Source organism: Dipodomys ordii, unplaced genomic scaffold, assembly GCF_000151885.1.
Source record: "Dipodomys ordii isolate 6190 unplaced genomic scaffold, Dord_2.0 Scaffold23, whole genome shotgun sequence".
Classification (NCBI taxonomy): domain Eukaryota; kingdom Metazoa; phylum Chordata; class Mammalia; order Rodentia; family Heteromyidae; genus Dipodomys; species Dipodomys ordii.
This window is the reverse complement of record NW_012267239.1, coordinates 12,116,992-12,130,534: the sequence shown is the minus strand read 5'-3', so window position 1 is coordinate 12,130,534 and position 13,543 is coordinate 12,116,992. Positions and strand designations below refer to the sequence as shown.

At 51.4% G+C, this 13,543-nt stretch overlaps 1 protein-coding gene across 1 annotated transcript in view; it reads right to left on the bottom strand.

The window, feature by feature from the left end:
- Positions 1-13,543, bottom strand: part of Ryr3 (ryanodine receptor 3) — a 273,574-nt gene that overhangs the window by 225,553 nt on the left and 34,478 nt on the right. The window contains exon 4 of the mRNA XM_013014307.1: positions 1,642-1,716. Coding sequence (XP_012869761.1) covers positions 1,642-1,716 — 75 coding nt within the window. The remainder of the gene's footprint in view (positions 1-1,641; positions 1,717-13,543) is intronic.

The window sequence follows — 13,543 nt, the reverse complement described above, 5'->3', positions numbered from 1 at the left end:
TGATGGTGGTGGTGATGGTGGTGGTGTTGATGGTGATGGTGGTGATGGTAGTGATGGTGTTGATGGTGGTGGTGATGGTGTTGATGGTGGTGGTGATGGTGTTGATGGTAGTGATTGTGTTGATGGTGGTGGTGGTGGTGATGGTGGTAGTGATGGTGTTGATGGTGGTGGTGATGGTGTTGATGGTGGTGGTGATGGTGTTGATGGTGGTGGTGATGGTGGTAGTGATGGTGTTGATGGTGGTGGTGTTGATGGTAGTGATGGTGTTGATGGTGGTGATGGTGTTGATGGTGGTGGTGATGGTGTTGATGGTAGTGATGGTGTTGATGGTAGTGATGGTGTTGATGGTGGTGGTGGTGTTGATGGTGGTAGTGATGGTGTTGATGGTGGTGGTGATGGTGGTGATGGTGGTGATGGTGTTGATGGTGGTGGTGGTGGTGATGGTGATGGTGGTGATGGTGTTGATGGTGGTGGTGGTGATGGTGGTGTTGATGGTGGTGGTGATGGTGATGGTGGTGATGGTGGTGATGGTGTTGATGGTGGTGGTATGTGTCCGTGTGTGTGCCTACCATGAGGCTTTCATTCCAGTCCCGGGCTTTTTCCTCTTGGGGCTGGCACGCTACCACTTGAGCCATAGCTCTACTCCTTTTTTAGTGGATAATTGGAATTATTGACTTTCAGTGGCTCATTGTAGACAAAAGTCTCGTGGACTTCCCTGCCCAAGTTGGCTTTGACCCACAGTCCTTCAGACCACAGACTCTGCCGGGGTACAAAGCTTCCGGCACAATGTGGCCACAAGTCCTATCGTACACTTGGCCATTTTTGTTCTTGTGCCATGAATGGCCAAAACCAAGGAATGTTCAGGCTGAAAGGTCAACTTCTCACTTGTGCTCAGAAAAAAAAGCTGCAGCGAATTACTTAATAGGCAGCGGACTCCATCACCTTGCCAGCACAGGCTCTGAGAAGAACTCTGCTGAGACTGCAGGTGTGATGTGTGAAAACGAAGTTTGACTTCGTGTGTCCGTTTTCCACCAGGGCCAGCAAAGAACACAGTGAAAATGAGACACTTAGAAACTAAGACTGGATGTTAGAGAGTGGACGAGTGAGAGTGTACTACTTTTAACACTCTGCCGATATGCTATACCTAAAGTTTTGCCACGTGTATTTATCTCTGAAGTTGCGTTATTTTTCAGGGTGCAGTGAGCAGTCACCATTCTTGTGACGCTGGCTCTAAACCCTGGATTCGTTCCTGCTTCAGCCTTGTTGCCTTGCTCTGGACTCACGTAGCACCGCGTCTTCTCCTGGGATGATGGGCCTGAACGCCGTTGGATTGGCTTCTCTTTCATGCGCACTGAAGGGATCCGTGGCCCCATGGTTTATCAGCTAATCCAACAGTATTTACCAAGCATCTAGTACTCCCAAGCCAGGTGCTCACTGGGTTGGGCTTGGCTCTCGTGGAGTGGGTGCGTAGTGGATTTTAAGCAAACACCAGTCCCTGAAGATGGAGGTAAGTGCTGTGAAGGCCATCCTGGAACCGCGTACACTTTGGATGGCAATGCTGAATTGGCGCTGCTGATTTCCCGCACTGCCCCCCTCTCCCCCCCCCCGCCCGCCCCCCTTCTCGGTATCCAGATGGCTTACCATGCCACTGAAGGAGTGCCGCAGGAGGATTGCGTGGCCATAGAGCAGGGTCCTGTGGCCGCCCCCTTGTGCTGCCTGTGGGGACACAGAGGACAGAGGTCAGCATGCACCAGCCACGGCTGTCCTGACAGCAAAGCAGCACAGAGATTCCAGGGGACAGACTCCAAGAAAACGACTCATGGCAAGCCCCCACGAAATCCATTCCAGAAGCAAGTGTCTGGCTAATGCACAGGAGACCAGGACTAGAGCCATGCAACGTCGTAGGCAGAGGGCGCAGGGCCGCGCCTCTTCCCAGAATGGCCGCAGAACCCCAGAGCCCTTCTACCAGAAGCATGTAAGTGAGAAAGGAGCTGCTGGCTTACCTTCCTTTGAAACTTCTCAGAAGCATTCAGAGTGGGAAAGAGAAACAAAGGTGATGCAACTGCAGCCTAGAGACAGAAGGAGCGTGGAGGCCAGGCCCCGGCAGCTCCGGGAGCGTGGAGACCAGGCCCCGGCAGCTCCGGGAGCATGGAGGCCAGGCCCCGGCGGCTCCGGGAGCGTGGAGGCCAGGCCCCGGCAGCTCCGGGTCTTAGAGGCCAGGCCCCCGGCAGCTCCGGCTCTTGGAGGCCAGGCCCCCGGCAGCTCCGGCTCTTGGAGGCCAGGCCCCGGCAGCTCCGGGTCTTGGAGGCCAGGCCCCCGGCAGCTCCGGGTCTTGGAGGCCAGGCCCCCGGCAGCTCCGGGTCTTGGAGGCCAGGCCCCGGCAGCTCCGGGTCTTAGAGGCCAGGCCCCCGGCAGCTCCGGGAGCGTGGAGGCCAGGCCCCCGGCAGCTCCGGGTCTTGGAGGCCAGGCCCCGGCAGCTCCGGGTCTTGGAGGCCAGGCCCCGGCAGCTCCGGGAGCGTGGAGGCCAGGCCCCAGCAGCTCCGGGTCTTGGAGGCCAGGCCCCCGGCAGCTCCGGGTCTTGGAGGCCAGGCCCCGGCAGCTCCGGGAGCGTGGAGACCAGGCCCCAGCAGCTCCGGGTCTTGGAGGCCAGGCCCCCGGCAGCTCCGGGTCCTGCAGTCTCTTGCTTCCCCTTCCAGCACTGTGCTGGACTCCTTTCTACACATCTCACCTACAAGGGGTGGCTGTGAAGTCCAGGGAGCGTACGGGCAACTGGTGGTCTCCATGGGGAGACCACCGGGTGGCTCTTGGGTCTCCCCAGCAGCTGTGGCCGTTTGCTGGGCAGCATCCCCGACCGTGGAGGAGGAGGCGTGGAAGGAAGAGACTGCCCAGCATGGAGCCACTGGATGATGAAAAGCCACTGTCCTGTGCCAAGTCAACCTCCCAGGCTTTATTTCTGTAGCATACTTTCTCCTGCTTTGTCTTGCGCCTGGTCTGACCCACTTTGCTACGCTGAACTGAGCAGCACAGGAAACGCAACGCAAACGCAACGCCCTCAGTTCCACGTACAGGTGACTGGGCGGCGTGGGCGGCGCAGCCCGCAGACAGTGCAGGCTTTGGCACCCACACTCCCGGCCTGAGCAGCGCATCATCGCGCAGGCCAGAGGCAACGCGTTTGATCACACAGCGGCTCTAGCAGGTACAGAGCCCAGGCTCGGCCCTCCCTAAACACACAGAGGCGTGAGAACCTGAGAAACAATGTCAAATAAACTCCGGTATTCTCTAGTAGGTCAAGGGCAGTTTTTAGGAAACCCATTTCAAGCTGAGCGGAGGCCCACGGGGCAGTGTGAGCTTCTGCCATCTTTGGCACTTCCTCTCCATCCACCGCAAATCGGTTGGAGGGAAGAGGAGTAAAGGTCTCAGTAACAAGGCCACACGTATCCCGAATTCAACACCATTTGGATGAATAGAATCACTCCGTCAAAGACGGCTTTTCATATCATACAATGAGCCTACAGAGAGAAAAGATAAATGTGGTACCGCGTTCTAAAAAGCTGATAACTAACTACAAAAGTGCCGTGCCTTTCCCCTGACAGCTACAGAGATATTTAAGTGTTCTTCAGATTTGAATATCATGCAGGAATTACAACGCTCTTTCCAGTAATTCTGAATTTCTTAAAATCATCTGCATTACCTTTAGCTTCTGTATTTACAGCTAACATCTTAAATTTACAACTAGTAAATAACTTGCACATCTTGTCAATCTGACTGAAATTGTGCTGTGCACCTGTGCTCTTATAGGTTAGTTGATGCCTCCCGGTCGGCTGGCCAGACCCACACTGGACAACGGGCCGACATGGGTCTCCTGGTCTCCTCAGTGGGCTATGGCCCCACCGCTCCCCAGGTCTTTGGCTTCCTCTCAGGTCTGTAGGCTAGCTAGCCCTAGACAGTAACACGGAGGAGCTTGGCTCCTCTCCTCTGCACTTCTAGAAGCATCTCAGAAGCTTCCTGTCCTTACAAGTGCAAAGTCCTCTGAAACCCTGCATTGGGAGTTGGAGAACTTTCTCTGAAAGGCTGGGTAGCAAATATCCGTCTACCAATAGCCTGCTCCCCATCACTGTCCACTGTGGCCATGCCGGACCTCCTGTCACTGCCGGCAATGTGTCCCTGTCACGGGGCCGTCCATGTCTGTTTCCTGCTGCCCAGAGTCCCCGCACAGCCAACCTTTACCCTTTATTTATATCACTTCTGCGCTTCCACATTTCATTAGAGAAGTCTTCTCTACTAACCCTTTGAAAGAGAACCGCCGCTCTTAGCCTATTTATCTGTTCATGCTTCATTCTTATGGAATTTATTAGATGATGTGAATCCGTGTGATTTTCTGTATGTACCGTCTTCCTTTCCTGGAAGTTCAATGAGCAGTCAGGCCATCCCAGGCCTCTTCTCATTTTATTTTTATCAGGGCCTGGCATGAGGAGGAATGTAATCATCCGGCTTTTCCTAAGAGGATGAATAAATACCTGGATAACGTGATCTTCTGTTTCCATTTTTCTGAGAGGAAAGAGGAGGTCTAAGGGACGTAAGGAATTTCCCGTGGTTGGCTCCCACACTGTGAGTTGGAACTGAACTTGGAGCGAGCTACACGTTCTACTACAGTTGTCACTGTTTGGCAGAGTTCTGGAGCGGCATTTTAGGAAGGATGTGGCAGGGCATGTGGAAGGGAAGAGTGTGGGAATCTGCCCTCGGTGGGGGCGGGTCCGGGTCTCGGCCATGACCTTGCTCAGGACGGCAGTCCTGTCCCGGCCGTCAGTGACTGGCTGTCATCGCTGGCAGAATGACAGTATCTGGTGCCACGTGCTGGATGGAGAGGTCAGGGAAAACCTGGTAAAGATGCTGATGTCATGTCCAGAGGACAGGTGTCATTAATTCTATCATCTCACCTGAAATTTCAAGGTTCATTTCCATCACTGGCATTTCTTGGTTGGAACTCAGGGCCTGGTGCTTGTAACAGGCCTCCGCCACTTGAAGCACGCTCTATCCCTGTTTGCTTTCGTGATTTTCCAGATGCCTGGGGCCCAGCTTAGACTGTGAGTTTTCTGTCTACACTGTCTTGTGCACGAACGACAGGTGTGGAGTTGGCTACGGACCCACCCCATATCAGGCTGCTCTTTAAGATGGTGGCTGAGTTCAAACCACAATCCTGGGATTTCAGGAAGACGCCACCATGCTCAGCTTCCTAACATTTCTTCCTGTAGTTCCCAGAGGACAGACACACTCTGCCAGAGGGTAAATTCCCTCTAGCCACGCATAAATGCGTCAGGACAGAGACTTCAGAGCCCTCTCGCCTTATGAGGTGTTGCCCTTGACGATTGTAGGCCGTAAGAAGCATGCCGTGTTCCCAGGAGGGCTCCTGCTGAATCGAATGTGACCACCTAAGCTTAGAGGCCATGCTTCCTGCCTCTGTTCTACTCTTAGGCCATCAAAGAAAGAGGAAAAGGAAAGTCTAAGGTCCTAGAACATGATGAAGGCCCTTCACATGGCCCAGGGATTTTTTCCTTTCCTGTCATACAAGTGATAAACAATAATCCTGCCTTATAAAGAGCACTTAGAGCCAGGCGCCAGTGGCTCACGCCTGTCATCCCAGCTACTCAGGAGGCTGAAATCTGAGGATCGCGGTTCAAAGCCAGCCTGGGCAGGAAAGTCTGTGGAACTCTTATCTCCAATAAACCACCAGAAAACCGGAAGTGGCGCTGTGGCTCAAGTTCGCCTTGAGCTGAAGAGCTGAGGGACAGCGCCCAGGCCCAGAGTTCAAGCCCCACGAGCACAAAAAACAAAAAAAAAAAACCACTTAGAAGTAGAAAAAATATCAAGTAATATGTTCAGTTAGAAGAAAATAATGAACATTCAATTTATTGTTGTCACAAAATATTAAATTTACTTTGGTGAGTGTAACTTTTATAATAAAACACTACTGCATAAAATAAATTTTGATTTGGTAAAATAAAGGGGTATAATTTATCACAAAAGGAGAAATGTAAATGCTTATTCTCCTAAATTCATTTATAAATTACTGGTTTTAATTAAAATTACAATAGAATATTTTGAGATTCAATAAACTGCTATTCAAATTTTCAGGAAATGCAAGGAAGAAAAGGAACTGAGTTTTAAGAAATACTGTGATGCAAAATTAGTTCACTCTGGTGTGGATTCCCAAGGAGGGAGCAGAAGATGGCCAGTTCGAAGTCTCTAGATACGGCGCGTACACTGGTTTTAGGGGGAGGAGGAGACACTGTGTGTGTGTGTGTGTGTATGCATGTGTGTGCATGTGTGTGTGTGTGCATGTGTGTGTGCATGTCTGTGTATGCATGTGTGTGCATGTGTGTGCATGTGTGTATGCATGTGTGTGCATGTCTGTGTGTATGCATGTGTGTGCATGTGTGTGTGTGTGCGTGTGTGTGTGCGCGCGTGTGCATGTCTGTGTGTATGCATGTGTGTGCATGTGTGTGTGCATGTGCGTGTGTGTGCATGTCTGTGTGTATGCATGTGTGTGCATGTGTGTGTGTGTGCGTGCGCGTGTGCATGTCTGTGTGTATGCATGTGTGTGCATGTGTGTGTATGCATGTGTGTGCCTGTGTGTGTGCGCGCGCGTGTGTGTGTGGTGTGTGTGTGTGCGTGTGTGCGCGTGTGCATGTCTGTGTGTGCGTGTGTGTGTGTGTGTGCGTGTGTGTGTGTGTGTGTGTGGTGTGTGTGCGCATGTGCGCGTGTGCATGTCTGTGTGTATGCATGTGTGTGCATGTGTGTGCGTGCGTGTGTGTGTGTGCGTGTGTGTGTGCATGTCTGTGTGTGCATGTGTGTGTGCGTGTGTGTGTGCGCATGTGCGTGTGTGCATGTCTGTGTGTATGCATGTGTGTGCATGTGTGTGTGTGTGTGTGGTGTGGTGTGTGTGTGTGTGCACGTGTGTGTGTGGTGTGTGTGTGTGTGTGTGTGCACGTGTGCATGTCTGTGTGTATGCATGTGTGTGCATGTGTGTGTGCGTGTGTGTGTGTGCGTGTGTGTGCGTGTGTGTGTGTGGTGTGTGCACATGTGCGCGTGTGCATGTCTGTGTGTATGCATGTGTGTGCGTGCGTGTGTGCATGTCTGTGTGTATGCATGTGTGTGCATGTGTGTGTGTGCGTGTGTGCGCATGTGCATGTGTGCATGTCTGTGTGTATGCATGTGTGTGCATTTGTGTGTGTGTGTGTGGTGTGCGTGTGTGCGTGTGTGTGTGCGCGTGTGCATGTCTGTGTGTATGCATGTGTGTGCATGTGTGTGTGTGCGTGTGTGTCACACCAGAAAAGCATTCAATAAAAGCCACAAGAAACAAGAAGATAAGAATATCAGATTCAGCATGGAGAAAGTTGAATATTTCATTTTAAAATTAAATAATAGAACAACTAGCATGTAACAGAGTAATCTACATCCTCTGCAAACCTAATACTTATCCATTCTTTGAAATACCAAATACAGTCAAAGGAAGCAAAGATGACCAGGATTAGACCCCAATAACTCAACATTCACAACCATGGAAACAGCGGCATTTCATGGATCACAAAGAGATTTTGTCTCTGACACAAGAGTTAGTATCTCATCCAGATGTGTGAAAAAAATAATCAAGCCTCAACTGAAGAAGCAGGAAAGCATATGCACTAATGCTTCATACTGGAATAAAACTGAAATATATGGAAGCAATTTTATCTCTTGGTAATGGCAGGAATAACAAAGGGACTTGGATATATCATTTTACATCTATAAAATGTGCAAATACGGAGGGAAGCCCGCTGTCAGAGCTGCCATGCGGCTGATGTAGCCAGTGTCGAGAGCCCTGAGCACCATGCTCTCCAAAGCAAGAGAAAAGTCATAAAAGGGGTCCACAGCCTTTGCTTAGCGTGTGTATACAGCGGCGGTAAGAGCACTGTAACAGGCCCAACAAAACAAAGCGCCTGGAAAGGACCTGAGTCCACAGAACTTAGCGTCCAGTAAATCACGGGAGCGCTTCCCACCTTCTGTTCTGCAGCCATTAAAGTCTGCAGCCTTGGAGGCTGTGCGCAAACAGAAAAATGTTTATGATCTGCCACTGTGGAGAGGGTAGACTACAAAATGTCCTCAACCACTATTAAGTGCAGACGCCAGTACGAGAGGGAACCTAGCAAAACGAAATGGCGTCTCGGACAGCTGCAGAACCACTCGCCTTTCACACCATTCTTGTGCCCAAATGTCTGTGTACGGGGGATGCACGCCGCATCATCGTTTGACTATTGTCTGTTAGTTAAACCCTCAGTTGCTCAAGGGCAGTTCATTCGCCAGGACCCTCAGTGCTGTGGCCCCTGAGGGCAGACAGACCTGCTTTCTAGCTGCTTCCTGTGAGACTCCAGGGCTGCCTGAAACCCCCAGAGACAGCTTCTCTGCGGGACTGTGCAGCCCCTCCGTACTGCACCCACAGGACAAGCTCCAGGGTCCACAGGAGCATCGGGCGACGCAGGGCTTCACGCCCTACGGCGCCTCTGAGCCCCTGTCAATCTCTAGCTCCTGGCTCTCGTTGGGTACTTTACCCCAACAGGCTGGGCGACCAACTACTCCTGGTTGAACTCTGAAGACTTTACTCAAGCAAACGACTTCCCTAGAAGGGTGAGCAGTGAGGCGGGCAGGGCCTCTGGAGTCCATCCAGCAGCGAAGGAGCTCACGGGCTTTCCCAGCAGGCCTTGAGCTGTCAACACCTGGTAACAGGTAACTTCTCTCTCATCGCACTAAAGCGGGCACTTTCTTTGAGCACACTGGGGTTCAGGAAGCGGAGTCTGGGACAGGAGGAGTGCGCACACAGATCCACTGGGCTGTCTTTGGGAGGCAGAGCCAGTGACTGAGACAGGAATTCAGGGGGTTCAGGCAGCCCTCCCAACTCCCTGGCAGGGTCCAGTGCGGGATGGGCCTTGGCTCGTCGGAGCGTTTGTATCAGACACTCCACTCTACTACAAGCCGCCAGAGCCTCCATTTTCTGGGCTGGACAGAGATACCTTTTACTTTCCAAACTCTCTGCTGTGGGGTATAAAAAAGTGACATGAATGAAAGGTGTCAAGGATAAAATACCAGTCTGTTGACACCTTGACTTTCTACTCAATGGTATTGGGAAGGAGTCTAAAACCAATGGTCAGACAGACCCGAGCCACTGGCTAGAAACCTTCAGGATGGACCCCTGAAGAGATTTCCCTTTAAGAAATCCTTCCAGTACAGGCAACTCAGCTCAGAACTTAATGTGGAAGAAGGCTTTTGCATTCTCAGCATCACTCAGGGACTCTACGGAAACCATGAAAAAATAAACTATACCAGGAGCATGCCTACAAGCCCAGTACTCGGGAGAAGGACTGAGAGTCTGAGACCCGTCTGTGCTACACAGCAAGACTCTGTATCCAAAAAAGAGAAAAGCTCCTGAACCCAAATCACAAAATAGCTCCAAAAGGAAGAGGCCCCACGGTGTCCCGGGTAGCGGGCTCGGCAGGTGCGCGCCGCTACAGCCAGCCATGGCTGAGGCGGAGTCTCAGAAACATCAAGGCTCAGCTGGCTTCAAACTACGGTTCCCTCATCTTTGTTCCCAAGCACCTAGGATTACAGGTTTGAGCTTCAGACCTTGGCTGTCATGAAGTTCTTCAAGCTCCTCCCCATCCCACCACAGTTCCGGAGTCTTCTATCAACTGGCCTCTCTCCATTCGTATCTTTCTAGTCCCCAGAGTGGTCTGCTGCCCACAGCCTGACTCATGTTCTGTACATATCCAGACCACGAGCCCGGGGCCCAAGCTCTACCCCAGGTAAAACGGGCAGCGTGGTTTCTCCTTGAAGTGTGCGCGGGGCACTGGAGGAGAGCTGCACGCAGCCTGTCTTGGAGAAGAACAGGTGCTCCTGACCTCTAACAGGTGCTCCTGACCTCTAACAGGTGCTCCTGACCTCTTACAGGTGCTCCTGACCTCTAACAGGTGCTCCTGACCTCTAACAGGTGCTCCTGACCTCTAACAGGTGCTCCTGACCTCTAACAGGTGCTCCTGACCTCTAACAGGTGCTCCTGACCTCTTACAGCCGTCCCAGGCCGAAGCTGTGTGAGGGCACTGGCCCCAGGCCTCCGAGCCTCTCACACACGGACTCACCTTCAGAGCCCGAGCTCAGGTTCAAATGCTCTTCCCACCAGCTGGCCTTGCTGCCAGACAGGAAAAAAAAAGGGTCAAATGTCTCTTCTGCTGAAATGTGAATGAGGGCCGGGACCCAAAAAGAGCACGCAGCATCTGATCTATTTCTCCCCACGGCGCAGGGAGCAGATTCATCACGCTGACATGGGGAGGATAATCTACTGAACCAACGATAAACCTGGCTTCCTCTGAGCCACAAGACAGCGCGGAGGCTCTGCGGCCAGCCATGAAGGCGTATGAAGAGCAGTTCCCCCCAGAGCTCCGGAGAGAGCACCGGAGACGCTGGCTCAAAAACAATGGGTTTCACCGTCGGAGGAGGAAAAAGAATCCTCCTCTTCATGTGGATGAACAAAAACGGCAACACACCTACGCTCAGGTTTGCTTTCTTCAATGGACGGGGAAAAGAAACTAAAGTGAGCTGTTGAAAAACAGCCATGTGGGAAGAATAGTTCCTAAGTGTTAGACAGTTTATAGCTCTTAAAATTTCCCAGCGGGCTCAGGGTTGCTATTCACACAGCGTGCTGAGTTGGTACCAAGAAGAGCATTGCAGCTGATCGCTCACCGGGAAGGGCTTTTGGAAACTTGAAGAAGAAAATATGTCACCCAAGAAAAGCTGTTCGTGATGGTCCTCAGGAGAGGCAGATGGACAGGACCTGAGCCAGGGCAGGATATTCAAACCGCTGATGGCCACATCGCTGCCCGGTCAGCAGTGCGAGTGTGTGTGTGTGTGTGCGTGTGTGCGTGTGCGTGCGTGTGCATGTGCGTGCGTGTGCGTGTGTGTGCGTGTGTGCGTGTGTGCGTGTGTGCGTGTGTGTGTGTGTGTGCGTGCGTGTGCGTGTGTGTGTGTGCGAGTGTGTGTGTGTGCGTGTGCGTGTGTGTGTGTGCGTGTGTGTGTGTGCATGCATGCATGTATGCATGTATATGTGTGTCAAATGTATCACATATATGATCAGCTATGCATACAGCTTGACAAATCAAGGAAGACTTTTCTCTACAACCTAGGAATGTGTGCCATGAAGCCAGAGGACAGAGGGACACAGGCAGTACTGCGAATGCTTTTAAAATATGACTGGAGAGACAGACAGTGCAGGACCACCAGCCATGCACTCGAGGACGGTTACGTGAGAGAGACTGGGATGGTTTAATAAGCTTTCACTGCTAAGAAAGGCAGAGGAAAAAGAGCAGGCGAGCCACGTATTGGAATTACCCATGTGAACACTAGGTTCAAGCTCTTCATAAAATTAATGCCTCATTCGATCCCTATCATGCTGGCGGAAGCTTCTCTGCTGGTGTCTGCAAGCGTCTCCTTCAAGCTCACGAGAACAGGGCTTGGCAGCGCTGATGGCACATCTATCCCTGGCACCAGAGTTTGGCCCCTAAAGCTCTTCCTTATAAAGCAGAATCAGGAGCACTGAAGAACAGTTCAGATATTCGTGTCTTGCGCCAGAAGAATGAACACAGGCCGAGTCACTTTATCACTCAAAGAAATCAACAATAATGCTAAAAATGTTAACCCATGTTCCCTTGAGCCAGGAGGAGAGCATTTGAGCATTTCAGAAAAGGCGAGGCCTGTATGCGGAAATACCTTAAGAGACACGAGACTCCGTGCAGGAACGGTGCTGCGATTCCCAGGTGATCATCCCGTGCCGCTGCTCCGGGTGCCACGGGCGCAGTCTTAGTGGGATTATCACTAGAGGGTAAAGGAAGGGTGCCAACTCCGGACGCCGCTCAGGAGGTAAAGGAACGCTGGTGATTGTGTGGCTCATGACACCAATTTTGTTAAAATGGTGACCCTGGTGTTTCTTATTGGTGACCATTTGGTTTTTAAGCCTGTCTGGAAAACTTGAGGGGCTCCAAGTGGGACAATCTGGGGTGAATGTCTCATGTCTTCCAAACCAGGGAGTCTGCAGCCAGGGGGAACAGAAACGCCCCGATGTCACACCAGCCAACTCAGCTTCTCCTTCCTGAGAACCAAGATTTGTAAGAACACTTGGACCTGGACTGAGACTTCGTAGGTCAAGTGTATGCATATAAAGCCCACCTGGCGCTCACCTGCTTGGGCACATTTCACAAGATAACGCCACTCATCAGAAGAGGAGACTGGTCTTTCAAAACATAGCTTAGTACAAGAAATCAAAATAGTAAAGGCTATTTTTCTTCTACCAGAATTGAATTTTAGTAGCAGTATATCATTCATGAAATAAAGCAGCTAGATATAAATAGATTCCTTTTATAAAAGGCTAAGTTAAAAAATACTTAACTTTCCAAATGTTGAGTGGTAGCTATTTATGCACAAGAGAGAGTACCCAGGGCGATTAAGAGCATTAAAATCAAGTTAATATGTTTAGAAAAAAGTGCATGCCAATAAGGCCATCATTACAAAATGTCAGACAAAAATGAGAGACTGGCAGAGCTGAACAATGTTTCAGTAGGAAAATAGGTAAAGCAAAAAAACAAACAAACAGAAACAGAGCTAAGAGCTAAAACCAGCAGGACCAAGCATGTAGCCTGGTGAGCGTCCAATTCCCCTTTGTCCTGCAAAGAGCTCAATCGAATACAATCTAGTAAGCTGCAAGTGAAGTTGGCAGAGTCAGAGGAGACGTGACGGCGGTGCAGAGAGAGGGAGGAAGGTGTTCAGAGGGCTGCACGTTCAGGAGAAGGCAGGCTGGGAGGGGGTGAGACACTTGAGACTGTTCTTCAGCCTGGGAATGCGCAGACCTACAGCTCGAAGCAGCCAATAAATCACCAGCCATTTCCCCACGGCCTCCCCTGCCCCACAGTCAGAGTGCTCTGGGAACGGCCATGAGCGGCCAACAGCAGCGGCCTGGGTCGCCTGTCTGGGACCAGAGAATCATTGCCCTGGCACTTGGGCTGCACCCAGGCACCAGTACAACTCACGGGGTTAGGCCTATGCGAGGGGGCATGGCATCAAGACATTCCCTCAACTGATAACGCTGAGCAGAGAGAGAATGAAATGCTGCTGTGCTCGTCAGACCTGGAATCCTGGGTACTCTGGAGACAGAGCTCAAGAGGATTTTAAGTTTGAGTCCAAAAAGTAGGATCCTATGTCAACAAACTTGCCAGCATGGTAGGTCATGCCTATGACCCCAGCTATGTGAAGAAACAGGTATGAGGATCATAGTCTGAGGCTAGGTCTGGGCTAAACACCATATCCTACCTGAAAAGGGGGGGGAGAAGAAAAAGGAGAAGGAGGAGGAAGAAGAGGAAGAAACAGGAGGAAGGGAAAGAAAGAAGAGGAAGGAGGAGGAGGAGAGGAAAGGAAGGAAGAAAGGAAGGAGGGAGGGAGGAAAGGAAGGAGGGAGGGAGGGAGGGAGGGA